General features: G+C 35.6%; 5 protein-coding genes across 7 annotated transcripts; 2 read left to right on the top strand and 3 right to left on the bottom strand.

Moving 5' to 3' along the window:
* Positions 1-110: 110 nt before the first annotated feature.
* Positions 111-8,779, bottom strand: LOC106100347 (short stature homeobox protein 2-like). The gene is made up of 5 exons (XM_013279172.1): positions 8,554-8,779; positions 6,262-6,455; positions 3,598-3,655; positions 437-621; positions 111-353 (listed from the first exon to the last, which is right to left on the bottom strand). The coding sequence occupies exons 1-5, from the start codon at positions 8,777-8,779 to the stop codon at positions 111-113; spliced, it is 906 nt and encodes a 301-aa protein (XP_013134626.1).
* A 730-nt stretch (positions 8,780-9,509) lies between these two features.
* Positions 9,510-11,438, bottom strand: LOC106100724 (mitochondrial import receptor subunit TOM40 homolog). Its single transcript, XM_013279725.1, has 3 exons — positions 10,683-11,438; positions 10,325-10,519; positions 9,510-9,815 (listed from the first exon to the last, which is right to left on the bottom strand). The coding sequence occupies exons 1-3, from the start codon at positions 11,370-11,372 to the stop codon at positions 9,591-9,593; spliced, it is 1,110 nt and encodes a 369-aa protein (XP_013135179.1). The 5' UTR covers positions 11,373-11,438; the 3' UTR covers positions 9,510-9,590.
* Positions 11,439-11,573: 135 nt separating this feature from the next.
* Positions 11,574-14,408, top strand: LOC106100725. The gene is made up of 4 exons (XM_013279726.1): positions 11,574-11,992; positions 12,147-12,313; positions 12,556-12,690; positions 13,343-14,408. The coding sequence occupies exons 1-4, from the start codon at positions 11,686-11,688 to the stop codon at positions 13,478-13,480; spliced, it is 747 nt and encodes a 248-aa protein (XP_013135180.1). The 5' UTR covers positions 11,574-11,685; the 3' UTR covers positions 13,481-14,408.
* Positions 14,409-14,907: 499 nt separating this feature from the next.
* On the top strand, positions 14,908-18,527 carry LOC106100723 (mitochondrial enolase superfamily member 1-like). The gene is made up of 9 exons (XM_013279724.1): positions 14,908-15,050; positions 15,403-15,621; positions 15,765-15,887; positions 16,162-16,312; positions 16,500-16,657; positions 16,801-16,943; positions 17,123-17,286; positions 17,740-17,921; positions 18,295-18,527. The coding sequence occupies exons 1-9, from the start codon at positions 14,952-14,954 to the stop codon at positions 18,427-18,429; spliced, it is 1,374 nt and encodes a 457-aa protein (XP_013135178.1). The 5' UTR covers positions 14,908-14,951; the 3' UTR covers positions 18,430-18,527.
* Positions 18,528-18,791: 264 nt separating this feature from the next.
* On the bottom strand, positions 18,792-27,470 carry LOC106100799 (WD repeat and HMG-box DNA-binding protein 1). 3 transcript variants are annotated; one of them, XM_013279827.1, is made up of 17 exons: positions 27,442-27,470; positions 27,283-27,364; positions 26,944-27,187; positions 26,466-26,712; positions 26,254-26,369; positions 25,954-26,122; positions 25,431-25,553; positions 24,905-25,112; positions 24,207-24,389; positions 23,704-23,866; positions 23,236-23,362; positions 22,853-23,061; positions 22,323-22,421; positions 21,795-21,917; positions 20,690-20,983; positions 19,963-20,106; positions 18,792-19,119 (listed from the first exon to the last, which is right to left on the bottom strand). In XM_013279827.1, exons 2-17 carry the CDS (start codon positions 27,357-27,359, stop codon positions 18,874-18,876), a joined length of 2,772 nt encoding a protein of 923 aa, XP_013135281.1. In that variant the 5' UTR covers positions 27,360-27,364; positions 27,442-27,470; the 3' UTR covers positions 18,792-18,873. The 3 variants fall into 3 exon arrangements, with proteins under 3 accessions (XP_013135281.1, XP_013135280.1, XP_013135279.1); XM_013279826.1 differs by having other exon boundaries at positions 27,449-27,467; XM_013279825.1 differs by lacking the exon at positions 27,442-27,470 and having other exon boundaries at positions 27,283-27,425.
* Between the last annotated feature and the right edge of the window lie 324 nt (positions 27,471-27,794).

The raw sequence follows: 27,794 nt of genomic DNA, 5'->3' as shown, positions 1-27,794 counted from the left end.
AATTTCCATTTATAATTAACAGTTTCGCTAAACTATGTGTGTAGATAGGTTGTAGTTTTAATCTTAGTATTGTCCGGTCTTAGTAGTTAGAACACTGACAGTGGGTCGCGCTACGCGTCGGCAGGTGTGGTGGCGGGCGGCGGTGGCGCGGGCGGCAGCGGTGCTGCGTGTGCAGCGTGTGGAGTGCGCGCGGGCGGCGAGGGCGCGCTGGCGGCGGCGAGAGCCGCGGCGTGCCGGCGCGCCTTCAGTCGCAGGTCTGCAATGGAGGAGGAGCGACAGCGCGCCGCCAGCGCCGCCAAACCCGCGTACGGGGGACACAGCGCCGCCGCCGCCGCCGCAGCCGCGCTCGCGTACTGACGTCACACAATACACACGTTTTAATAAACTCAGGCCACACGGGTGTCTTCCTTTCGATACGATATTAGAATGTTTTTACCTGATGGGCGGCAGCGGATAATATCGCAGAGTCGAATGGAGCGAAGGCGGCGGGCGGCGCGGGGTGCGGCGCAAGAGGCAGCTGCGGGGGTTGCGGCCGCGGCACCCCGGATAGCCTCGGCACGGACACATACGGCGCCACGCGGCACGGCTCCAGCGGGGTCCCGCCGCCGCTCACGACAAGACCTGCGTATGTTGCTAGTGTAGAGAGTAGAGCATAGAAGGTAAAGGATCTTAAAGCCAAGAGTCTTAAAAGCATGATTAATAATCAACCAAAACACATTTAAATAGATGTTAACTTAAACGAGATCCAGAATAGGAAACAGTAGATAGTGGTATGCAATAAATTAAATGTTCACGACGAGACGTTGTAGTCGACATCGCATTGATCCGAAGCGATCGGAAACAAACGAGCGGTCTGTCGCGCGAAAATCCCGCGGGATTTCTTCCCGAACGGCACTTAATTAAATTGATATTTAAGTAAAGCATAATTTGCTCGTAAATTAAGAGAGATCCGTTGTTTATAGCCCACCCGTTGGGTGAAGTGGGCAATTAATAAATTAACGCGAATCTACCCGACTTAAGATGTTCAGGAGTTTCGTCGGAAGGATTCATTAATTTAATTATATACTCACCTTGGACCTCAGTTTTCAATTAGACGTAACAATGAACAGGCGGAGTTTACAAATTACATTTTAATTATATTTTGATCACATTGATGTTGAGAAAATATGAAATTGAGGTACTTAAATCAAAACAGGTGTTACTGTAAAATTATAAATTAAAATTAATGACTGATTTTTATTACTTTTTAATGCCATTTTTGTTTCGACAATTTGGCGTCAAACATCGTAGATGTAGTTAGTCGTAGCGGATGCCTACGAAAAGCGCGTAGCTGCGTAGTTATGCGTGTATCGGTAAGGCGGGCGGGCGCGATGCTCTCGTAAATCAAACCGGCTCCGGTCGCCCGTCGGCATTATCAAAATGGATGCCCTTACTCGTATGAGTTATTTCCATATTTGACACTGAATTACTTTGGAGAAGTGCCGACATAAATACGGCGCGTGCGTCCGGCGCCCCGCCCTTCGCCCCTCGCCCTGTGCTCTGCGGCCTTCGTGCATTTATTTGATTAACTTCGAGTTGTTTAATTTAATCGAATTAGAAGGTAAGCCGTCGCGGGAGCTCTTTTACTCTCTCGCTTACTCTCACTCGTTTTAAAGTGCGTCGAACATCTTTACAGCGGTTTCTGCACAATAAAACATCGCCACCCTCGCGCAGTGCAAATAACTTTACAATTTCATGAACAGGGGAACAATTAGGCGTCGGTGTATTCTTTTATTTTTATATTTCACGGCGGCTGTTATTGTTTTTGTAACGGGCTTTTACGCGGCGCGCGGCGAGATTTCAGAGATTCATATCTTCGTTAAGAATGAATTCTTAATTTAATGAAGATACAACGCTCGCCTTTTATGATTTGTTAGGACAGAAACAAATGTTAATTGGGGTTTTGTATTTTTGCTAGAATTTTTATATTGTAGCAAATAGGATCCTTGCATAATTGTTATTATGCGACGTGGGTAATATGGATTGGTTACACATATTATTTAATAGTAATCGCTTAATAATGTAGAAAATCTCGCTATTCCTAATAAAATATGCAATTGCTGTTACTTATTAGTTGCTCAAATCCAGTATCAGCATGACAACAGAACATTATCTGGCTCTTAAAGCTGAGAAGTTTGTAGTATTCCCAGAACAGGTAATCACCACTGTTTTGTTTGATTTTGTCTGTGATTCCGTAGATAACATGTAGAAATTAACCCGATTAGAGCAAAGTGCAAAGTAACACGAAGGTAAATAAAATGAGTTATTATAGATATCGATGACAAAGCACGAGAGGCGATCGCGAGAATCGATAACATCCCGCGAATCTCGTCGCTTCCCTTAAAGGGGCAAACATAACAAATAACCGTTTCATTTCACTTTACATGATTGTTCTCATGTTAGCCGGGCAGTGCGGGGTGGAGGGTGGAGGGGCACGTAAGTTAATAAGACATTTAGCAGGGGACGGCGGGATTGCGTCCGAATGGCTCCCGCGGGGAATCATTTTATTCGATTCGGGAGAGCGGCTTTTTTCCGCTTTACGCTCCGTTTAGCGGTTATTCAATGCTCTTACAATCACGGGATAGTGCGCGCCCGCGGAGCCACTGCGCTCCCTGTCATCTCTGCTTTATAGAACTGACAAGATGAACGCTGACGGTCTTTACCGCATTACATATCATCATTTATACTGCGTCCCACGACATTAATATTACTAGGTATGTGGAGCTACAATTCAAAAGCATAATTTTTGCTTTAATCATAACTCAATTGAACTCTAACTTGCTAGTTGTGGGTACAGCCCTTGGACAGTAGATGTAAGACCAACTTTAATGTGTGGCTTGTTTGAAATTTTTTTGATGCAATCCGCAGAGTAATAGACAACTGTAATTTGTAGGATTGTATTGTAAAGTTTAGAGGGTTTATTCTACTAACTTGGGTTTTGCTAGATGATGAATAATTGAAGATTTAGGATGTACATATAATGGATATGTTTTTATATTGACCACTATGTTACAAATGCTGATCACGGTGTGTTCGGTGTAACGTAAGTGCGTTGTGCAATTTGTCGGATTTATCGGCCCACGTGTACCGACTCCCGCGTTTTTTACCGTCTCTCGCGGATTGCCTCGGCCTCCGCCCGCCATTTTAATTATTCATCCTCGTGAGTTATGGTCGAATTAAAAAACTGTTAGAGTCGGACCGGCGCCGTCGGGAGCTCTAATCGAGTTACATCGAATGATGTAGAATACTTAATGTGCTTTCGCTGCACTTATTTTTGAACTTTCGACCTTAGTTGCTTTGATTTTTTGTTATTCTTATATAATCACTGAAATTAGACAATCTGATTCAAAATAGTTACACCTTTTACAACTACAAAACACCAAACACATTCAAACTACTTTTATTAGACAAACACTCTACCACTACTATTCAACCATTTTTTTTAATAACTGAAATAGCGTTTTGAAAGTTAATTCAGCTTTTCAATAGTGTTTGTAAAAAGACTAAAAAAATAATACTATCAATTGAATAAAATTAATATTAAAATTAAGCACCAACCTTTGTGCATTTGGCTCTCGTGTTTCCGACATTTGGCGCGTCTGTTTTGAAACCACACCTGCGAACAGATACTAATTAGTATTAAATCAAACAAGTCGCACCATCGCACTAGCTGCGGTTCATTTCAATCAGCTAAATCGATAACACTAACATATGGAAATGTATCCCTAACGGAGACGTGACCACGTTCGTAGTAACATTTTTGGTGAAATCTAAATTGAAATAAACTGTGAACATATCAATTTAATAATACGACCAATCTTAGAAAATCTGTACAGTAGTAACATACTTACGTACATAAGCCGTACTTATTGGGTGGATTATTGGATATTTAAAAACGATAGAATTTTCAATACCTTGGCTACTCTACCAAGATTTTTTTTACAGATAAGATTAATATTGATTTGAACTCATTGAGTTGGTATTTGAGTATATAAAAATGACTTCTAAATTAGAGCAAGCTATTCGTAAATTAAGCGTGTCTGTACATACTAGTACAGTGTAATCGCGTTACGTTTCCCGACACGTACGGTGAGCGTACAATGTACACATTACACAGTAGGTAGGACCGCGTGCAGGCAGCGACGGACAAACACTGGTAACCGCATTAGTGCGGAGGGCACGTCATGCTGATTGCACTCCACGGGCAAAAGCTACGACGTCGCCTCCGTGTCCATGTGAATATTAAATTTACCTAATGATTGTACCTAGTGTGTACAGGAACAAACAAATATATTTATACCAATATAGTAACAAAATATATTGTACGAGAAATATAAATATCTAATTATACCTAAATCTGTACAATTTCTGATTAAAAAAGCTGTTATTACCTAAAAATTCTGATATTACAATCAACAAACATTACATTTTTTGAAAATAACACAATAATTAATAGATAATCATTATCGTAGACAAGCTTTCGCTCGTGACTCAGTTCACTTGTAATTAAAAAAAAAAATAGGTAGGTTGTATATGTATTCCTCCAGACTATCCTCTATATCTACCCTATGACAAATTTCATCGAGATCCGTTCAGCAATTTATGCTCCAAACTCTAACAAACCTCCATCCATCCATCTGTCCATCTAAACTTTTGCAATAATAAAATTAGTAAGTTAAATAAAATAAAATGTTTGTTAATTATTTGATGGTACGGCGCAGCGGCTACGATATGATACATACATTGCTTGTAGAGACCGATACGCTAGCACTAACTAGGGGTGGATTCATTAGCTCTGATTACATTAGACAATTTGACTAAACAAACATATGTACACACCACCCCGTGTTATACCCTATAATCCGTGAATAATTTAATCTATTTTAAACAGATTCAATACAAATGTTTTTTTTTTACATAAATTTTGATAATTACATTAAAATCTAACTAACATTATAAATGCGAAAGTTTAGATGGATGGATATTTGTAGCCTAAACAGCTAAACGGATTTCGATGAAATTTGGCATAAATGTAGTCGTAAGTCTGGAAGAAGACAGACTACTTTTGTATTTTTTTTAGTTCCACGCGAAAGGAGTCGCTGCCGATGGCTAGTATAAAAATAATTATTCTTCTCAAATTATATAATTTAGTGTGACGGTAAAATCACCCAAATTAAAATGATGCGATATTTTGAATCTACAGTTTGTAGTTGTTTTACTGTTTAGTATAATATTTATTACAAGCTTTCACCGGCGACTTCGTCCGCGTTGAATTAAAAAAAAATAAAAGTCAGTAACCCTTTGTATTCTTCCAGATTATCCTCTATATCTATGCCAAATTTTATAAAGATCTGTCCTGTCGTTTAGGCTACAAACTCTAACAAACATCCATCCATCTAAGCTTTCGTATTTATAATATTAGTAGACATATACCTTCGAATATGTTTCATGTGTTAATGATAAGCCGAATTCCAAAAGATTTGAACGTTTAAATAAATACTAACTATATTCTTGATTTGACAGTAGTGAAGAAATACAACACAAGGGTCAAGTGGCTTTTATTTTTATGTGTCACTTTCTGGGGTACAAACCCCTACTACTGGACACTTACGTATATCGCTTAACGCCGATCGGGCACTAATCTCGATATATGGCCGATAAAGTGGCACTTGTTGGATACTCGCAGATAATTACTTGCATTAGTAATGTACGGGGTTCGAGACGTTAAGCGGTGCACATTACAAGGGTACAAGTGCCGCCCTAATTAATATCGCACGTAATCATTGTCATTAATCCCAGTCCTAAAGGTGATGACTATTTTACATTGCTTAATCTTAACCCTTCATAGTGTCCAGTGTGATAAACAAATAATAAAAATAATGTACTGAACTGGTTTAAAGAAAAATAGGTGATTGTGTTGGCAACATATATTTTCTTGTTTCAAAACCTCCGTCAAATTAAGTGTTGAACCTTCAATAAAGTTAAAACACATATGTTAAAATAAAATTTAATTTGTCGATTGTAATATTCTGAACTAGAATTTCGTAAAATTGTATAATCTAAATCTGAAGAACTGTTTATGTCTTTTACCGCAATTTTTTTCAGAAATAGGGAATAAAAATAAATTGGAAATATTTGAGTTTTATAATATTTGTGAGCAATCGTAAACGTGTGGAAAAAAAATCAGAGGACAAATGAAAACTGCTTGCCAGCTAATCTTACCTGTACCCTAGCTTCGCTAAGTCCCAGACGTTGACTGAGCTCCTCACGCATGAAAGCATCAGGATAGTGAGTCTCGTCGAACAGACGCTCCAATTCGGCAAGCTGCTCCAACGTGAAGTTGGTGCGTGACCGCCGCTGTTTGCCGCCGCCGCAGCCGCCGCTTACTGACCCATTGGGAGACTTGTCCGTGTGATCTGGTTAGTAATAAATAAAAAAAAGCAATTTGATAAAGATACAGATTTATTAATAAGCTTCTAATATTACCAGAGGTTAGTATTTAAAAAGGAAATTAAAACAATTCCTTTGAAGCTATAGAATTTAATTATAATATAATTGGAATTGGTAATCTGAATATAATTATGAAGTCGTTACATCTTCATCCTTAATCTTCAAAAAATTAACGGTTGTTCATAATAAAATCCTTAAATAAATAAGTTAAAATACAGAACATACAAAGATACAAGAGCTATCTAAAAATCAGTGTTAATTTTTATATGTCAAACCGATCCCTCAGGGAATGCGCCCCGTCTAACGCCGTCGATACGTTTAACAGTGTCGTTTGAAGCAATTTAGCAAATTGGGAAGCTCTCCTTTTTATACGGCAATTATGTAAATGGAGGGATTATCCAACTGTAGGCGGCGTACCCCCTCCCCCGGACTCTCCCCTTTCGCCCCCGCGGGCATCCCAACTTCTTAAACGGTTAAGACCTGAGAACCGGTGATTAATTATCAAACGATGCACAGAATACTTCCATTAAAAGAGCTGTGATTTATTTCATTTAGATGTCTTTCTGGTTATCCATTAATGGTATTCTCGTACTTCACGGTGGCGCTTAAACTCAATTAATTTACCTAAACTAATGACCGGAAGATCGATTTGTTTCGTTCCTGTTTTATAATAGCGTACTTCTGATAAATTGAATTAGCGTGGTATGGACATGTTATGCGACGAAACGATGGGGACATAAACCAGAAAGTGTTAAGATTGAATGTGGATGGTTACAAAGGAAGAGGAAGACCGAAGAAAGTATGGATGGATTGTGTGAAAGAGGATATGTTTAAGAAAGGAGTGGATTCAGATATGACGGCTGGTAGAGATGTATGGAAGATTAGCACATACTATGCCGACCCTCCGTAAGGGATAAGGGCAAGTGGATGATGACTTCTGATTAATTGAAGTCAATCGCGGTAATTAATAAACGATCAAGACCGAAGTCTAGTAAAGTTAATTTGTCAAAAAGAATAATGCATGGTTAATTTTCGGTAACATGAAAATTTAGGAAAAATTGGTAGGAAATTGCGAGATAAAATGGATTAGCATATTATAATATGAAAATCGACTATTAGTTACTTAGTTTTGCTTTAACAGATGAAAATTGTCAATAACTAATGTTGTGTGCACAATAATTTATTACACACCTTATTGTAAAGTTTAATGAAAAGTAGTTTACAAGGATTATAGCTTCGGCTTTTTCTTTCTTTACTTCTTACTAGCTGTTGCTCGCGACTTTGTCCACGCGAAATTAAAAAAAATACATAGCCTATGTTACTACAGATAAATTTAATTTTTTTTGACTTTCTAATGGTGTAGGAATTTTTGACATCGGTTTAGTAGTTTTAACGTAAATCAATTACATTGCATTCCCCGCGACAACGAAAAAAAAACGTGAATCAAATACATACAAAAATACAAATCTTTCCTCTTTATAACATTTGTGTAGATAGATAAGTAGATTCTATAATTTTTTTTTTTTTTAGATAAAAATATAGAAGACTACTTATTGATCAAAAATATGTGTTTTACAACAATGTTAAATTTTACTTGGGTGCAAAGTAAAAGCATTAGTAAGCATTCAAAACCAAACCAAATTATGGGTTATATTCATTGCCGCCACGAGAAAACGTTATTATTCGTTTTAATTGAGTCTGAGTAATAAGAAGATTATTATTCTTAACATCCAAACCACTTTAATGATATTAAGAACATAACTGAAGCAAGCCATAAAGCTTGGGTGTTCCAATGTTTTATACGTTAATTTTTTATTGGTTTTAAACATCAAATTATATCTGGTATCTAACTATGTAAGTATGTAGTTAAATAGTTAAATCTTTTGGTGGCGTGTCAATGATTTAATTATGATGATGGTAATAATAGTGATAATTTTATGATAACACAATGATTTATGTGAAAGTAGTCTTGTATAAATATTTTATCACGTTACTCAATTAATATGTAATGTCTAGCAATGGCATCATAGCGCCAGCGATGACAAACAGAAGTAGTATTCCTACCGTGCCTAGCATCGTCATCGTCATCGGTTTCCTTTTTGCAGGTCCTAAGAGGCAACGGGGAGATGAGCCAGTTCCGCGGTCGCTTTGCTGGCGGCGCTTTTTCTTCGAGCGCGGTGATGTCCACCTCCTCGTCGGCGTCGGGTTCCCCGGGTTCCGGCGGCGGCGTCGGCGCCGCACCACCTTCCAACGACTTGCTCACGAAGTCCGCCAGCCGCTCCATCACCATTACTGCCCCGAGCACGCGTCACCGCGCGCGGCCATCACTCGCCACGCTCTAAAGCCCGCACCGTAGTGAGGGCGGGCCTCACGCCTACACATCGTTAACTTAAACACCTACAGCCGATCTTCAGCTTTAAAATGTACACAGTTTGGCTTCAAAATTGTAGGGAGTGTGCACAAGGGCGGGCACAGCCCCCGCCCAAGCATCGCGCACGCGCCCGCCCTGCGCCCGCCTTGCGCGCGGCTCGCGCCCGCCACAAACACCGCCGGCGGCGAATAACATACGCCTACATTATCGTTATATTAAAATGAATTTTTAACAATTTTCTCTAATGTTAGGTGCTAAAGAACCAATATGTAAAGAAGTGCTAGTACAAAAATATCGTAACAATTTGAATAACTACGTTAATCATGTAAGATATTGACAAATTTGTTTCGCACATCTCTATTGTGTGTCAAGCACATGAACAATTTTGTGTTTATGATCACTTGTGGTTTTGTGAATGTTTAAATACGCTAACTACCTATTGCTAAAATGTTTTCAAAGATTCCATTAAGTGGTGTGTTAGTTGAAGGAGATACTGAAGTAGAAGTGAGTAAGTGCGTAAATTATTTAATTTTACATGTTATGTTTTCACATATTCATGCAATACATATGTTTAAGATATACCAAAAAAGTACCTGTGTAAAAATGTATCACAACAATCAAATCCAATTCATAATTCGTAGTTAAATGCATTTATAATATATTTGTATATAAAAATTCTTACAAATTCTTTGTACAAGATTATAAAAAAATAAACATTCAAAAACCGAGATCATACAATAGCCGCAGTAACACCAAAGCCGAGTCTAAATTTGTCATTAGGATGGTTTAGGAGTGCGGAAATAGCGCAGGCTAGCTTCGCCCGTCGGCCTCCGAGAGCCCGATGTAGCGTGGCTCCCACTAGACCGTCCGAGTCCACAGAAGCACGAACTGTCCAGTCTTCTGCCCGCCATTCGTATGCTAGTGTAGCCACCGACTTACGGATAGCAAAACCGACCTGAAGAACAATCCATAAAAGCATATGAGGTTTATTATAAGAAACGAGAGTATCCGAAAAAATTTCATAATTATACAAACTTAAATAAACCCATCCCTTTAAAATATCTAATAGTTACTGTTGCTTACAACTGTACCTTTATACTCCTATTAATTTAGTTTATTTCGGTTCGTTTTGTATGATTGATATTAGAAAGCAATCTTTGTCTGCTGCATCTTTTTTTTACAAAAGATTTTCACCCGTACGTAAATCAGGTTATGAACGAAACGAACTCAAACTTTAAACACGTACAAGTTACAAATATGAAACAAACACAAAATTCAAAGCTCGCGTTGTCGCTTATTGTATACTGTCTAACATAAACAAAATACAGCAAAAGTTGTATGACTGCATATCTATTGTCTACAGAATTAGTTAATTTTCTCCCGTAAACATTAAGAAGTGTTAGAACATTATAACTACAACGTCTGTTAGGAAGCGTATATTACAGAGGGAGCTAAACACATTACCTCTAGCATAGCCGCAGCGGTGAGATGCGGTCGCAACACCCGCGCGTAGCAGAGGTCGAGCCCTCGGCTGCCGAGCGTGGCACTGACGGAGTGCTCCTCGCCAGCCCAGCGCGCCGCCGCGGACGTCGCGGTCAACTCAGGCGCGCGTCCTCGACCAACCACCTCCGCACCCAGCGATATACGTTCTGTTACTGCCTGCAGGGTTTGGGATAAAAATTTAAGAACAAAAACAATAACAGAAATAGGATCTCGCAATATTATGTGATGGTACTTCTGTTACTTTTCTAAATGCCTATAATAAAGACATACAACAGAGATACTAAATAACTAATGTTTCAAAACAGCATGTCTTACAAACCTGTAAGAAATGTATTGCAATAAATTCTCTATTTACAGCAATGACAGAAGCAGTAAAACTGTTAAAATATGCATCCACGATACTTTCGAAGCTGTCGAATTTTCCGTTAGCAATTTGTGCAACAACAGTGGCTCGAGTGGTTTGCGTCGGACTCACGCGGAACTCGCAACTCATCTGACCACCAGGTGCCGTTTCCATCACGAAATAAGGCAAACCAGTAGGTTTATCTTTGTCCAAGTACGATAATAGGACCTTGTAACCGCCAGGAGAAACTGAGCTAAATGACAAAGAATGCCCAAAAATCCAATTACTAGCGGAACTCTGTTTGACCGAGACGCAAGCGCCTTCAAAGCATTGCGGTAATCTATATCGAGCGGCATTGTGTAAATGTCGTAGTAGTCCCGGATTAATTGCACCAGCGGACAAATAGTTGGAGCTTTTTTCGGTTTCTCTGTTTTCACTTCTAGAACCTGTGACACCAGCTCCGGTCTTACCACGATCGCTGACAGTACTCGCTGAAGGTTTCGTAGGATTACAAGAGCAATCAGACAACGCTGAAGCATCACCTCCTCCACGCTTTCCTGTATTTTTTTTTGGAGGACATGGATTTGAATTTGAACTTTTGGCATGAAGAGTTTCAAAAAAGGTTATTTTAAAAAGATTTGATAGTAACCATGAGGTGTTATCCATTACTAAATTAAATATATAAAGTAAATAAAATACAAAAGTTTATTGAAAATGTTACTATGGTTATGTCCTAAATGACAAACCAAGACTTCACATTTTCTCAAAATATATTTTTTCATAGATCGTTTAATTTATGGTTTTTTTATTCTATGAAATGTAATCACTAAACATGACATTTATTTTGACACTGACATTAATTTACTTAATGACGAATTTTATACGTCATTCGTACGTCACTGAGGCGCTAATCAAGGGGTTTTTTCTCTTTTAAAATATACATTTTATAAAATTCCGCATAAATCTATAAAATATTGTCATGGCCGCTATAGGCGCAAAATTTTTTGAGATCTTTCGTAATTTGAAATCTGATGCAGTGCCCCGACCTCCGCGACCCGAAGCTGAAGAAGTTTTCAGTGATAATGATAACAGAGACAACGAAAACGAATTTAATGATAATGGAGAACATGAAGACATCGATGCTGATGTACCGAAAAAAGAAAAGAAAAAGACGCCATTCAACAACAATTTCTTTAAACCTAGTAAAAAAAAGAAGAGCACATTTGGATCGCCCCCAAAGGAGGACAAAGAACATAAACACAGTAACAACAACGTCAATGTTCAAGGTTTGTTTTTAAATTTTATAGTATTTTTACATTTTGTACTGCTAATATAAATAACAAAGTATGAAATTGCAACTTAGTATTTCAACAAATTAAAATCAAGTCATGGCAGATATGAATCATTACAATCGTAATAAGTTTGTTTTACTGTCAACAGCAACTGGAAATGTAATCAACATAGTAAATTCTCGAGATGTGCATTGGGGTAATGAAATTGTTTATTACATGGGTCCGACTAATGTTCAGCAGAAACAAGCCAAAGAGGATGTAGAATACATTGAAAAGAGTAACATTATCATGCTTCTTATGGAAGCAACAAGCCAGGTAAGTCTGATTTAAAATTATTGTGTTTGTTAGTAATAGTTCCACATACTAAAAAGGGTGGATTTTAAGTTTTTACACTATTTTTTCTTCTCAATTATGTTGTATGACTACATAATTTCTAGTCAAAAAATATGCATTCTTCTCTTAGTATATTCTAACATTTCAGACTAATTTATCACATGACTGTAACGACAGTCTTTTTTCCTTAAAAAATTTGATGCAGTTTTACTTTATCATTACAGCCTAATCATGAATATATAGATTACATATCAAAGAACCTTGGTAAAAACTGGCACAGTGTTTTTATAGCACTTGGATATAGCAAGAATAGAATTGAAACATTTGAAATAGACGAAGCTGGTAAAGGTATATCTGAGGTATGTTCAATTTTGAATTTTCAGTAATTAGTAACTACCCATAATTGTAACACATATTTTTCTAGTTTAAAAGACACTACAACTTTTAAATTTGAGCTAAATTGTGTTATGCCCATATAGGTATACAATCAAAAGGAGATAAGTGAAAAACCTCCATAAGTGAGAATTATTATTTGGACCTCATGGACAACTTTTATATGCAAGAAAATATTGTGGTCCCTTGAACTCATGCTTATCCAGGTTCAACTATAATATAAACAAACCAAATAATGACATAATTCAGATTAAACTATCAATTATTGTTTTATCTTTGTTATAATTATATCTAGTTGATTAAAATTTAAATATCATTAAAACTAAGAATATAACAAACAACAAAACATTGTAAATATTTAGAATAGAATAGTTTATTGAAAAAACAAAAGATTAACAATTACAATGACAGTTATAACAACTTAAAGCTAATTACAATTTGTGGTTAGTACATTCAATCTGGTGATGGCCACACTAGGCAATGCCTGTATTGTGGGCACCGATATTCAGCAGTAACAATGTTTCCTTACAGTAATTACTAAAATCCTATGTTTACCGCGTTTCGGTATTATTTATGAATTACATATTATATGTTATATATAAAACATTTCACTTTTAGGTTCGTTATAAACTTCTATTGGATTGGGTACGAAATGATGATGATGGGACATTAGGGAAGCTTTCAACTCAACTCTGGGAAGAAGGAGAAAGACAGTTGGTTAAAGAACTGGCCATCATGTACAAGAACAAGAAATAAACAACAACGGAATAAGCATTTAATAGTCAATTTAATAATAATTAAGAAAATGTGATGCTATACAATTTTTTAATAGACAATTATAGTCTATGATGTATCCGTCTGTGATTTAAGAACAAAAACGTTAAACGTTTCAAAATTTTTCGTAGTTTAATATTTTTTTAAATATTTTCGGCTACATTAATCTTTGCTATTTTACATACTAATATATTAAATGTTTATATCTATCTTTTTGATATGCTTAACACATTTATTGCTTGCTTTTATTGTATGGAATTGAAGTTGCAGGTGATTTGGTGCCTTTGAGGCAATTTTTAAATTTCTAATTGAATTACTGTCTATTGATGTGTGGCCATATTTTACCGTTTTAGAATGGTAGGTTTATAGTTTTTTTTAACATTTGAAATGATTTTCAAAACTATATGAAAAAGACAGTTTGGTACAGGTAGCCGTTTCTGAAACGTGCTGGGTGTTGCAAATATTTAGTAATTTTTTTTTTGTATATTTTCTTAAAAAACGTAATTTTTTTTCTTTATGTACATTTATTATAGGATTTTTTTAATAGAGATTGTTATTAGTTGCTAGTATATATGTGCTAAAATAATTAGCTGTGATTGTATATGGGGCCTATATTTAAGAACAATTAATAACAATTATGTGTTGTATCTAATTTCTAGGTAATTATACCAATGCTATGTACATAAGTTTAAATGTTTTATGTATTGGGGTTTATATACAAATCGATTTCATTATAACCTCATTTAGCTCAGCTGAATTTGGCAAATTAGATGTGATTAAAATGTATTATGAAGTAAAAAATACACAATAATTAAGACTGCATTGTAAAAAATATTCATATTTGTTGATAAATAAATAACAGGATAATACAATTTTTAAATATAAATGGTCAAAGTTTCACATAAAGTGCCTATAATATTTTTTCTCAAAAATCAAAGATAGAAATTGATAACTGGTAACAATGACAATAATCAAAAACATAGCATTAGGACTATAGAGCTTTTAATAGATTAAGAATGTACAATATTTACATGAATTTACTTATATTTTCATAATGGTGTATATTAAAAAGTTACTTACAAACAAAATCTTTTAATTGTATATTAAACTAATCTAAATTAATTTTTGTTTGGTCTGCCGAACCTTACACAACCACATATCCTAGTGTTACAAAAATACTGCCCTCATCATCTACGGGAGAAAACCTAGATAGCCATCTGTTCTGTTTTGCTTTTCGTGGCTTCAAATCCAGTCAAAATTCGCGCCAAAAGTTACGCTCCTGTATTCAGTCCACGATAAATTCGCTAACAATTGGATAAACTACATTAATTATGCATCTTTATGTTAATGTTTAAAAACTTGATAACGTATTCACGAAATGAATGAGGTTATCTGAGAGCAATGAGACGTTTGCGGGGTAGTGAGCACAGTTGCGAGTTGATACTGCGCTGAGATGCCCGTGCCCGATAGAACCGGATTGAAGATCGTTGACATCGATGTCAAAGACGTAAGGTTTCCTACGTCGCTTGGAGGACACGGATCTGATGCTTTGGTAAACACATAATTTAACTTATCATAGTTATTTTTACAGCTTATTAAAGTCTAATAAGAATTTGGTCCTGTTTAATAAATGCCTTTGTATTTTTGTATTACCTACTTACATGCAATTAGCATACGAATTTGTAACAGTAACGTGACGAAATATAAACATACGAGTACTGTTTTCGGTATTTAAATACAAATTATGTTTGTAATAAATACCTACCAGTTATAGATGTTGAAATATTTCTTTTAACGAACTATACGAACGTATTCTGTGTGTAACTGTTTATATTGTTAATTTTTTTTATCTCTTTATTATTGGAAAACAAAGATTGCAGTATGTTTTAAAATATTTTTTTCAGCACACCGATCCAAATTACTCGTGTGCTTACGTCACAATTACAACAGAGAAGGGAAGCAAGGGCTATGGGTTAACGTTCACCTGTGGACGGGGCACCGAGGTGGTCGTCTACACTATCAGGTCTCTAAAGAAGTTCATCCTGGGCAAGAATGCAGCGGATATATTCGCTGACTTTGCTGGCTTTTGGCGCGCCATTACAAATGACTCACAAATGAGATGGGTTAGTGTTTAGTATAAAAGTTAAGCATACAAAAAGATTTTAGCACTGTTCACAGCAACATTACTTTCAGTTCCATCATAGTCTTCACATTTTTTTTAAATGGTTGTAATATTGAATTTGTATTTAGTTATTATTATTTGTAGATTGGACCAGAGAAGGGTGTAATTCACTTAGCGGTGGCAGCCATTTTAAATGCCCTATGGGACCTTTGGGCTAGGTTAGAGAATAAGCCTGTGTGGAGATTGTTAATAGACATGGAACCAGAGGTAAAGTTTCTTAAATAATTTTTGGAATACGTAACTCGCCTTCTTTTGCTGGATTTTATACTTAAAATTAATATAAATCTATACCGTGAGTTCTAGTTGGAAACCTGAATCGATCTCGAGTGTTCATAATAAAAAGTATACCACTTAAATATGCTGTGATAACATATCACAATTTCACGTAATATGTTTACTTTGAAGCTATTCTTTTTGAATGTTAAATTGAGGGTTTGAGAGTTATCAAGAACAAACATTGTTATCAACATTATGATTATAGGAGCTCGTGTCAACAATCGATTTCCGTTACATAACCGATGTTATAACTAAAGAAGAAGCAATACAATTGCTTAAAGATAAGAAGAGTGGCAAACAGGAAAGGGTCAAATATTTAGAGGAAAATGGATATCCAGCGTACACTACACAAGTTGGTAAGGCGTCGTGATAGCTTAATTTTTCATACCGTCATTAAAGCTATTTGTTTTAAAAAATCTATAAAACTAAAGGCCAATATAAACGCAAAATTTTATGTCTATGTCGCACGGCGCATGTTTCGATATTTTAACAATAGATTAGGTTTTTTATGTATTTTATTGTTAGTTTGTTTTATTAATTAAGGTTGGCTGGGCTACAGCGATGAAACGGTGAAAGAACTATGCGAAAAATATATGAAACTTGGCTTCACACATTTCAAAGTTAAAGTCGGTGTGAACTTAGAAGAGGATTACAGAAGATGCAGTCAAGTCCGGACATATATTGGCAAGGATAAGTTCTTGGTAAGTAGCAACGTTGAACTGATCTTTTTTAGATTAAAGGTTAGCGCACACTCGTCAACGAGTCCCCCGATCTCGCGATGATTCATGACGTATCGTTTTGCTAACAAAATATATTTATCTCGTAAAATGATTTTATTCCACAGATGGTTGATTCAAACCAAGCTTGGAGTGTTAACGAAGCTATTGAATGGATGAAGAAACTAGCGCCATTGCAAATATTATGGATCGAGGAACCAACTTCACCCGACGATGTTTTGGGGCACGCAACAATTTCTCAAGCGTTAAGGTATACTATGTTAAGTTTTCTCATGTTTAATATGTCCTTTTTTTAAGCCGTTTTATGCCTCTGTGGTTTTAACAGTCTACTCCCAAGGGAATCGGCAGAACTGAAAATTTACGAGACCATATGACAAGTTTTTTTATATTCCTGGTCGGGCTATAATGAGTATGGTCTTTGTATATCAGGCCGTACGGTATCGGTGTGGCAACGGGCGAGATGTGCGCGAACCGCGTCATGTTCAAGCAGTTCCTGCAGAGCGGGGGTATGCAGTTCTGTCAGATCGACTCCGCGCGCATCGGCGGCATTAATGAAATACTAGCCGTCTACTTGATGGCTTACAAATTCAATGGTATACTGAATTTAACAATTTCCTCTTCTAAAATGTTATATAATAAACAAAAAGGTTTGAATTTTATCGCCAGCTCACTATACGTCCCATTTGAGGGGCTCAGAGCCTACCTCTAGGGTGACCTCTAGTCAACCATGATGGCTCAATGCGGGTTGACTTCACACATATCTTTGTTTTCTACGCTATAAGTGCAGGCATCACGATGTTTACCTTCCACCCTTAGAACGTCAGGTATGTACGTACATAACGTATGAAATTCGATAACCAAAAATCACATTGGTACAGGGCGGGATTCGAACCCAGAACCTATTAAAAGTCAAGTGCTTAAACCCCTGAGCCACAGAGCTCTTTAATTTAACGAGAGAATATTACTTGCCTCATCAGTTAGTGTTAAAATGTTCACACACGTATGTCGGTTTTTTGTAATCGTATTAGTGTTCGAATGTTTTACAGTGAAAGTGTGTCCGCACGCGGGCGGAGTGGGTCTGTGCGAGATGGTACAGCACTTGCAGTACTGGGACTACGCGGCGCTGTCCGCTACTATGGAAGGTCGCCTCATTGAGTACGTCGACCAACAACACGAACACTTCTACGACCCTACTAACGTACAGAACGCAAGATATCTCGCACCTCAAGTAAGTTTACACAATTTATATATAAAACAAAGCTTCCCGCTGTCTGCCCATATGATCTTCGGAATTTGATGCAGTTTTTTTTAATAGAGTAATTCATGAGGAAGGTTTTTACGGATACTGATAATTTTATAGGTTTATTATGCGGTGTAAACATTTACGTATCAGTATTGAACCCGTCCGACGCCGGGGCGGGACGCTAGTCAATTACAATTCAACTTTTTTCTTCTTAAATGTATTTTTACGATTTTTGATTGCCTTTCACAATGCCTCAGTTACTTATTGTTTAGTTAAATTTCACTAAATATAACTAAAATAAGTCCAAAAAACTGAATGAATAATGTTAAGTTTGCTATAATCTAAATTTTATTCCTAGTTACCTGGATACAGTACGCAATTCCTGCCAGAAACACTGAAGAAGTACACGTACCCCGCCGGCAGCGAATGGCAGAGGATGTTCAAAGAAGGCATATTCCCTCCACCTGATGAAACTGAACTAGCAAATGTTTGAATAAACATGCACTTTTTATTATCTATTTTTGAGTGTTTATTGATACTGGATTCAAACGTAATAATGTAAGTAATAACGCATTTTTAATTTTACTGAAGAATATATTTTCAATGTAATTTTTTCAACATGAATAGAAATAGAATGCATGTAATGTTTTATTGTATTTTATTTAACTTTATTTACATACACTAATTGTTATAAAAAATATTTAAATACTTAACTATACCAGTCACTATACTTAACAAAATTATTTAAAGAAAATTATTCTGTTTTATTCTTACAAAGTTTTAAAACAGTTCTATTGAAAAAATCTAATGAGTTTTTCTTATAAATCTTATATAACAACAATACCACATTTTAATTTTTTTTACATAATTGATCTTGTCATTAAATATAAAAATCTTTTTACAATAAAATTAATAAATTATAAAATCTAATCTATGGTCATTTTTTCTGAAAGGCAAAAGCGCTGAGTTTTGATTGCTTAGGGGCGTTAACCGGTGATCCATCGGTGGAATCTTCCAGTTTCCTCTTTTGTGGACCTTCAGGTACATTCTGTATGCTCTTGAACATCCTGACTCCTTGGCGGGTCAGCTCTGAAGGTGTCAGCTCCGGATGCTGTTCTTCCAGTGTACTTTTGTTACGTGAGAACCAGATAACAAAGGTTTCACCTTCCAGCGGTGTTAAAGGCTGGACAAAGAAACATTTTATAAGAGCGAGCACATCTTTGACTAAACTATCGCCCAATTGTTACTATTCGATTTTCAGTTGTGCAACTAAACAGTTGAATTGGAAAACAATCGACAATCGCACAACTATTATGCGATTATTTAGTCAAATGTGTGCTCCCGCTCTAAGTCATACTCATCTTGACAAGTATGGAAAGAGGAAGTGGATTTGACAGAGTAATGTATAGGAAGAGATATCTTTCTGTGCTTCGCTTCTGTGGATTAAATGTAACACATCTGTAATTAGAGATGTCTATGGAAACGAACATCATCATCATCATCATCACCAGCTCACTATATGTCCCCACCGAGGGGCTCGGAGCCTACCCTAATATTAGGGTGACTAGGCCATAGTCAACCACGCTGGCCAAGTGCGGGTTGGTTGACTTCACACATATCTTTGAATTTCTTCGCGGATATGTGCGGGTTGCATCACGATGTTTTCCTTCACCGTAAGAACGTCGGGTAAATTATGTACATATGAAAATTCGAAAAATCGAAAATCACATTGGTACATGGCGGCGGGATTCGAACCCAAGACCTGTAGATTACAAGTCAAGTGCTTAAACCACTGAGCCACCGACGCTCCTGGAAACGATCGCTTCTTCGCTATTTTAGCGAATTTAGGTGGTCACCTGTTAGTTTCCCATCTTTAAGAAAGTTTTTGTCAAATACAAAAACTAGATAATTAAATGAAAATCATACCATATTAGTTTCTAATATGATAGGATTGTTTTTATAACGCAATAAAATATGGATAAAGGTATATTTTTTAAACCCATTAAAGTAAAAAAAAATTACTTACATCATTATTCTCTGTGCTTTCCGGGTTCGTGTGAACCTCAACTAAAGTCCTGTCCGTTAAACTCAATGGATTCTGTGCACTTTTGATAGTATCTTGTTGTTTTCTGAAAGGATTCCTTTTGCCCATAGGTGATGATTTTATTGGCTGAAATAAAGAAAAAATAATTATTATCTATTCTTAATATAACTAAGCTTACATATTTTTCTTAGTTATATGTTGTTTTTGAATTAATATCTTCTATAAGAAGCCCTACACTTACGATGTTTTTGCCTATAATTATTTCGCGTTCGAAAAAATATCTCTGCAAGAAAGGGACAAAAACTACAAGCCTGCAAAAAGCAAGGTTGCCATGGTTACTTGAACTGTCAGCCTTCACAACACGCCTTCACAATCATTTGAATTTTGATATTCGCGAAAGTTTTACAGAATGTAAACAATAGTATTGTTTTTAAATGTCTAAATGCTGGGTTTCTGAAGTTTCCATTTTATTACTTAGCGATTCATTAGTGTAAGGTTGACCTAAGTTTTAAAGAAAACTCAAGTTACGTAACTCGGAAACGCATTTATGAATTTAACCAAAATTACTAACGAATAGTAAAACTTTCATAAATCAACCAATAAACATTAACGAATAATGAAACTTAGCTGGAAAATCGGTCATTACATAAAAAAAAATATTTATAGACCAAATTTTAGTGTCTTTTTTTAATTACGACAAAGTACTCACCACTGGTTTAATAGGTACACTATCAACTTTCTTTTTAATTCTCTGAGGTATGATAATACTGGAATTGATCTCCTCTTGTGTGTCGTTCGTCTGCGACTCCAACTCTTGGAAGTGTGTGTGAGCTACAACCAGCTCAGCCTCACGCCATCTGTCGGCCAGGTCTGACAACTTGTCAGCTAAGTGCACACGACCTAAGCGAGACGCGTATTTAGCTGCTAATGGCAGCAACTTCTCATCTTTCAATAGTTCCATCAGTTCTAACCCTCTTTGTTCGATCTCACTGCGACACGCCAACTAAAGGAATAAAAAATTAAAACATACTTATATTAACTAGCTTTCGCTCGCGAACCGACTCGCTCTACATCAGTGCCTTTCATTGAGATCCGTTCAGCAGTTTAGGCTACACTAATATCCGTCCAGTTTCGCATTTATAATATTAGTAAGATGTGAAAGTTTGTATAGATATTATGTATCTACAAAATGGTTTAAAAGATTAAATTACAGGTGTAAAATTATATCTGGAATATAGGCTAATTTTGGCAGGATAGTCGCCGGCAAAAGCTAGTTGAACATACTTCCAAGTTACAACTTAAATATTTTGTCAATAGAAAAATTCACTTTTTTCGGGAAAATTCGTTTACATTTTAGTATTTTTCTGAGAAAATTACATGAACATAGAACATAAATAACCATAATACTGTAACATTACACTTTATTTCACAATACAGAATTTCTGATAAAGAAAATTGGTTTTCCCTTATTTAATTTAAATTAGCTACAGTAGAATCTCTATAACTTCAAAAAATAATATGTTCCCTTCCCATCAGAGCACGAAACCTCTACATAGACCCTTGATAACTTAAAAACTTAATAACTTAAATTATTTTGTGTTTCCTTTGGACTATAACTTATCGAGGTTCTACTGTATTAGAATTGAGTTAAGAAGATTAAATCGTGACGCAAAGAATGTTGGCATAAATTGTAAAACGGTAGCCACTAGATAGAAGTGGAAAAAATTGCTTGACCAAGCCAAGGCCTACAAAGGGCTATAGAGCTAAGAAAGAAGAAGAAGAAGATTTGAATTAAGGTATAAAATAATACATACAGCAAATAACTTGAGAGCGGTCTCTCTAGCAGCCTTGACGTCGACATCAGCGGCGCAGTGCGCCCACCGCACCAGCTGCTCCTCGTACTGCGACTTCTCACTCTCCACCTCGCACACTGGTATCTATTCATTTTATTTACATACATTAGAAAAATTAAAAAATCGCATACAAAACTCGTGATAACCATACTAAAAAGCACTCGGTACTATATTTTCCTTAAGATAATGTATTATGACAAAATTAAAAATCCACTTCTAAACGGGAGATTCGACTTTTAATAGGCTTATTTAAAAATAACTCAAAAACTACTAAATAGCTTTTAATGTTGAAAAAAATAGTTCCAATGGCAGCTATTCCTATCAAACAAAAAATAAACCTCCATTTTGAAATCGGTTAAAACGAAAGTAACCTAATTTTTTTTTCAAATTTCCGTGGAATTCTTCGTAAAATATGCTATATGTTGCGTAATTGAGTTTTTAACAACCGTCATTGAAATATTAATTTGTATAATAAAATGATGAACTTACTTGCAATGGTATTTCAGTAACAATAGGTCTTGGAACAGTAAGAGGATAAGAAGTACCTCTGCAGAGAATCACTCTCACTGTTTGTGTAGGCTCGCTTATCTGAAAATCACAATTAAATATAGCACAATCTAGTATTTAAATATACCTTTGTAGTTAACAATCTAGAATTCCATAACACATGTGTATTTCAATCTAGAATTTTAATACACCTGTGTAGTGCAATCTAGAATTTCAATATACCGGTTTAGTTCAATCTAAAATTTTATTTTACCTGTGTAGTATAATGGAGAATTTTATTTCACCTGTGTAGAGCAATCTAGAATTTTATTTCAGCTGTGTAGTGCAATTTAAAATTTTAATATAGTATAATCTAGAATTTTTATACACCTGTTTAGTTAAACATAAAATTTTAATTCACCTGTGTAGTACAATCTAGAATTTCAATATACCTGTGTCGTGCAATCTAGAATTGTAATACACCCGTGTAATGCAATCAAAAATTTTAATACACATATATAGCTAATACTCACAGACACAATAAACCAGGAATCAGAGGCGCCTTTAGCGTGAGTATTGATGTCACACACAGGTATCCAAATGCCACTGGCAATGTCATAGAGGCGCAGTACGCCAGCGGTGTCATACGTGCACGGCGAGCCTACGTCCGTGCAGCCCAGCCACGCTAATCTAGACCCTGGCGTTAATGGTAGATGGACTGTTTTGCTTCGTACTTGTCGACCTGAAAATATAGGGTTTTTATTCACTTTTTAGAAGTTAAATTATATTTTAGGAAAATTCGAGTTTGTAATCTATATTGTCTAATTGGATACGAATTCTTTATTTTTCGTTGGTCAAGAAATTGACACAGATTATTTTTTTTTAAATTATTAGAAATATTGAGGTGAAAAAATACCGTTTAGAGCTATGATATCCATCGCGAGATGCTGGTCGGACAATCCCGGGTCCGTGCTGTGGTATACGGCGAGGATTGTCGTGTTGAATCCTGATAATGCCACCGCTGGCCCCGGTAATGAGATTACCTAGGTAAAATCAAATAAAGGGTGTTTATACACATTATTCCCAGGCAACAATGAATCTATTTCATTACAATAAAATAATTTACTTGATTGTGGGTGGAAAACTGTTTTTTTTTTTTTTAATAACAGGGGGCAAATGAGCGGCGAGAACACCGCGGTGGTCAGCGACGCCCATGGACATCCGCAACACCAGAGGAACTAAACAAACTAACAGTTTTTTTTCTGTGATATGTTCTAATTTTTTTTTCAATAACAAGGCTCTTTATTAACGTGCTATAGTCAAATTAAATACATCTGTGTAGTGATAAAGTTTTGAGAGGGATTTTTATTCTACAAATATATACCTGTCTTTGCGTGCCCATGGTAGTGAAGAGTCGTAACAGTCGTGCGTCAGTGGCGCAGGCGACGAGCGCGCTGCTCGCCGACACGCATAAGATCTCTTCTGTATCCGGCATTGCAATACTCCATTCCTTACTACTACCCATCAACGATATACATACTAGTTTACTGTAAACAATTAAAAAAATATGAGGTAAGGTCTGAATTTTTAAATAGATTTGATAGTTTTTTTTAAGAAGCTTTATTGTAAAATAAAATTGAAAAGGAACATTAAATTAAAGATTTAAATTTCCAAAGTAATTAAAAACAAGTTGTTTCTTTAAGAGGAACAGCAATTTAAATTAAAAAAAATAATGTGAGTAATTAGCAGTAAGGTAACTCTTATAGAGTATAACCTTTACCACCAACATTCTATTTATTTAAAATTGTTTTCTTTTTGTATAAAAATTTAAATAAATGAATATTAGATTTTTTATAATTACTTTTAAAAACATAAATAAAACCTTACCTAGGTGTCTCACAAGCCAGAGCTAAAACTGTAGAGGATAAACTGGCCATTGTATGGTTCAAATAGTTATTTAAATTAATTCCATGATGCAAACTGGAGTCATGAAACTCAATGTCGATACTCGACTCCCCATTCTCCGCAGTGTGGCATCTCACTATACCAACATCATTCCAACACATATATCTAGAAAGGAATGGTAAAAGAAATTGTTTTATTAAAAAAGGACAAAATATAGAAGTATATACGTTAATTCGGAACAACAAAGGCTTTGCTATTTGGCAAATTCAAGAGACTACTTGCTCATTTGCCTCTTTCTTAAATTATACCAAAAAAAAAATATTCCGATGGTTAATTGTAATTACACTACATTGTGTTAATAATTTGTCTTTCCATTTCATCAAAAGTTAAGCAAATTTATTAAAAAAAAGAAACAGAAAACATATTTTGTTATAAAATTGTTGAATCATAATAGGCATAATTTGATACAGTAGGAACTGCGTTTTGTAACTAATATTATAAAGAGGAAAGATTTGTACGTTTGAATGTATTGAAATAACTCAAAAACTACTGGGCAGACTTCAAAAATTCTTTCACCATTAGATGTAGCCTACATTATGGCTGAATAACATGAATAACAATATATGTTAAATTTCACATGGACGATACTGCGGGCAACAATTAGTTATAAAGTGTTATACCTGTGCTCCAAGTGTGCGGGCGTGGCGGAGGGCTGGAAGGGCGGCTGCGGGGGCACGCCGGCCGGCGCGGGCGCCGCCAGCTGCGACTGAGGACGAAACTCCTCCGTGTGCAATCCGAGAGTCTCGTTCTTTAACTTCTCCAATGATATTGCGTTATCATCATCACTCTCATAGTTATGTATTAGATTATCTACTAGTTCCTCATTATCTGCAAATATAGTACATATAATAAAACTAACAAACTAGATTAGTAGATATCTATAGCCCAATATCTGTGGATATCGAAAATTAAGTTATTATTTTATTAAATTATAAATTATGTTCAGTTTTGACAGTTTTAACTGAAAAGTCGAACTGTTCAGTACAAAAAGTAACTGAACAGTTAAAATTTTATCTATACATACTGTTTTAACTGAATGGTTCAACTTTTTAGTTAAAATTTAACATATGTAGCTGTTCTGATGTATATTAAGATTGATTCCTCGAGTTAAAAATTTAGCAATGTATAATGTAAATAAAATCTTACCATCTTTCTCTACCATTTCAACATCTTCAGAATCACCATTTACTTTACTACTGTCTTGTCCATAACAGTTCACTAGCATTCCCAATTGACCAGCAATATCACAATATGCTAGTACCCCATTACCTGTTATAAACACAATAATGTAACTCAAGTCATAACCCAGAGGGGTAGTCAGAGACTATGCACTTCTATTTGGCTGACCTTTCTCACTACTACATTCTTACATCTACAAATATATGTGAGGGTTGTCTTAATACCAATCTTATTGAGTAATCTATCATATTGGATGGTACAAGTATATTATAAAATCTCTTATCTTACTAATATTGTAAATACGTAAGTTTAAATAGATGATGTTTGCTAATTTGTAGCCTTAATACATAAACTAATCTTGATGAAATTTGACAAAATTGTAGAGCATAGTCTGGAAGAACACATAGGCTATTTCATTTTAATTCAATGCTGAAGGAGTTGCGGGCAACTGCTCATAGTCAATATTAGTTCTAATAATTCTTGTACTAACCTTTGGGACTCCAAGCCATAGCTGATACATTATGTGATGTTGGATGTTCAATAATGCCTATACAAGTGCCAGTTTGTACTGCCCATACAGCTATCTGACCAGCAACTGTACTCCCGGCTATGTACTGACCACAGGGGGAGAAAAGGCATTGGGAAATTGCACATTTTATCTGAAAAAAAAAAACAATACATACATACATACATAACAAGAGATAGAGAATTAATACTGGGTTTCATTTATAAGATAATTTAAAATGTTCTTTAACCAATTTTTTTTGTTATTAAACATTATATTACCTACCAAACTATGTGTAAAAGTAAGCCTTTGTCCCCAACTTTCACAGTCCAGTAATATTATCTCTCTATTACTTGGATAAGCCAAATACTTTCCTTCTGATGGCTCGAAACTTATTCGACCTACAAAAAAAAACAACAAAACATTTTACATAAGAAATTAATAGAGTAAACAAAAAACAAATTTATAAATTTGAATTCAATATTAAAAAGCCTTACATAATACTTTTGCTGCATAGAAAGTGTTTATTTTAGGCACACAGGTTACTTCCTTGACAACTTTCTGTGTATCTATGTCCCATATTCTTAACAACTCATCTCCACAAGCAGTAGCCGCATACTTCATATGGGGACATATGGCAACACTCAGCACTGGACCCTTGTGTTCAGTCATTACAAATAAGGGAGCACCGCCTTCCAAGTTACAAATTTTAGCCTCCATGTTCTCTGAACAACAACCCAATACCTAGAGAAATATTTCATGTATGAATAACTCTTTACTTAAAAGTTTTATGTAATGAATGTCAATCATTATTTCTATTTTTTTCATATTTCATATTTCATCATATTTCTACTTTGTCATATAACTTTAACCATAAGTAATAAATGTAATACATAATTAAGTCATTTTTCTTTTTTTCTATCTATTAGAGACCATATTTAAAAAATACAGGAAAAGAATAAAGTTTTTTCGTACCTCAATTTGCGGTGATGACATAATTTGAGTGACTGGTGCTGTAAATCTGGTGACAATACCATCTTTGTCAAATGCTGGGAAAGTATATGCTTGAACTGCATGGTTGTCATTTGCCACATATAATCTTTTATCCTTAAAACACACGGCGAGCGCGCTTTCCCCGACACAGTGGGAGTTTGGGTCGTCGTCTTCAATACCAAGCCAAATCCGTACATCACCATCGTGTCCACACGTTATTATGTGCCTAAAAATAGCAGCATATATTCACGTTACATACTTTTTTTATTAGAATTTAGATAACAATCAAATATAAAAAGTTTTTAAATCAAATCAACTTACTGTCCATCTTCAGAAAAACATACATCTGTGTGTCCTTCAGCATGAGCGTACCTTAAAGGCTTACTTTCAATTTTCATTTTTACTTAAATCAAAAGAAAATAATTACAAAATCACACAATTTACTTTCTTACTAATTTATTTATTTGCTATAATACAAACATCTCACAGGTTAATCAGTGTCATAATTTGGCGCGAACTTTGACTATTGACAGTTGACAGCGTACATTGACAGGTGCAGTCGCGGCAAGACTTTTAACCACAGATGTTATATCTTTCGAATTTTAACTACTTTTAATGATTTTAATCTTTTCAAAAAGTAATTTCACGAAATAAATAGGATTATTGACATAAAAAGAAAAATAAACCAGCATGAATGACCATGTGAGACAATAAAATTACCAAGAAATTCGGTCGAGGTGTTAACATCATTATTATCTGTCCTAAACAATTAACTGATGACATGCGCTTATCTATGCTCCTCCAATAATTTGAATTTGAATTTTCTTTTCTTT

The sequence above is a fragment of the Papilio polytes genome, unplaced genomic scaffold, assembly GCF_000836215.1.
Source record: "Papilio polytes unplaced genomic scaffold, Ppol_1.0 DF824047.1, whole genome shotgun sequence".
NCBI lineage: Eukaryota > Metazoa > Arthropoda > Insecta > Lepidoptera > Papilionidae > Papilio > Papilio polytes.
The sequence above is the reverse complement of the archived record's forward strand: the minus strand, read 5'-3'. Positions and strand labels throughout refer to the sequence as shown.

Bases quoted from the DNA above. Each gene is read 5' to 3' on its own strand.
- LOC106100347 (XM_013279172.1), bottom strand. From the start codon at position 8,779: ATGGTGATGGAGCGGCTGGCGGACTTCGTGAGCAAGTCGTTGGAAGGT. The intron at 3,656-6,261 runs GTAAGATTAGCT...ATCTGTTCGCAG, and splicing joins TTAGCGAAGCTAGGGTACAG to GTGTGGTTTCAAAACAGACG. The intron at 354-436 runs GTAAAAACATTC...GTGTGACGTCAG, and splicing joins TATCCGCTGCCGCCCATCAG to TACGCGAGCGCGGCTGCGGC.
- LOC106100724 (XM_013279725.1), bottom strand. From the start codon at position 11,372: ATGGATAACACCTCATGGTTACTATCAAATCTTTTTAAAATAACCTTT. The intron at 10,520-10,682 runs GTTTGTAAGACA...CAAACCCTGCAG, and splicing joins TTGCAATACATTTCTTACAG to GCAGTAACAGAACGTATATC. The intron at 9,816-10,324 runs GTAATGTGTTTA...ATTGTTCTTCAG, and splicing joins CCGCTGCGGCTATGCTAGAG to GTCGGTTTTGCTATCCGTAA.
- LOC106100725 (XM_013279726.1), top strand. From the start codon at position 11,686: ATGGCCGCTATAGGCGCAAAATTTTTTGAGATCTTTCGTAATTTGAAA. The intron at 11,993-12,146 runs GTTTGTTTTTAA...TACTGTCAACAG, and splicing joins CAACAACGTCAATGTTCAAG to CAACTGGAAATGTAATCAAC. The intron at 12,691-13,342 runs GTATGTTCAATT...TTTCACTTTTAG, and splicing joins CTGGTAAAGGTATATCTGAG to GTTCGTTATAAACTTCTATT.
- LOC106100723 (XM_013279724.1), top strand. From the start codon at position 14,952: ATGCCCGTGCCCGATAGAACCGGATTGAAGATCGTTGACATCGATGTC. The intron at 15,888-16,161 runs GTAAAGTTTCTT...TTATGATTATAG, and splicing joins TAATAGACATGGAACCAGAG to GAGCTCGTGTCAACAATCGA. The intron at 16,313-16,499 runs GTAAGGCGTCGT...TTATTAATTAAG, and splicing joins AGCGTACACTACACAAGTTG to GTTGGCTGGGCTACAGCGAT.
- LOC106100799 (XM_013279827.1), bottom strand. From the start codon at position 27,359: ATGAAAATTGAAAGTAAGCCTTTAAGGTACGCTCATGCTGAAGGACAC. The intron at 23,867-24,206 runs GTAAGGTTTTAT...AATTGTTTACAG, and splicing joins CTGGCTTGTGAGACACCTAG to TAAACTAGTATGTATATCGT. The intron at 20,984-21,794 runs GTATGTATTATT...TTATTCCTTTAG, and splicing joins CCGCTCTCAAGTTATTTGCT to TTGGCGTGTCGCAGTGAGAT.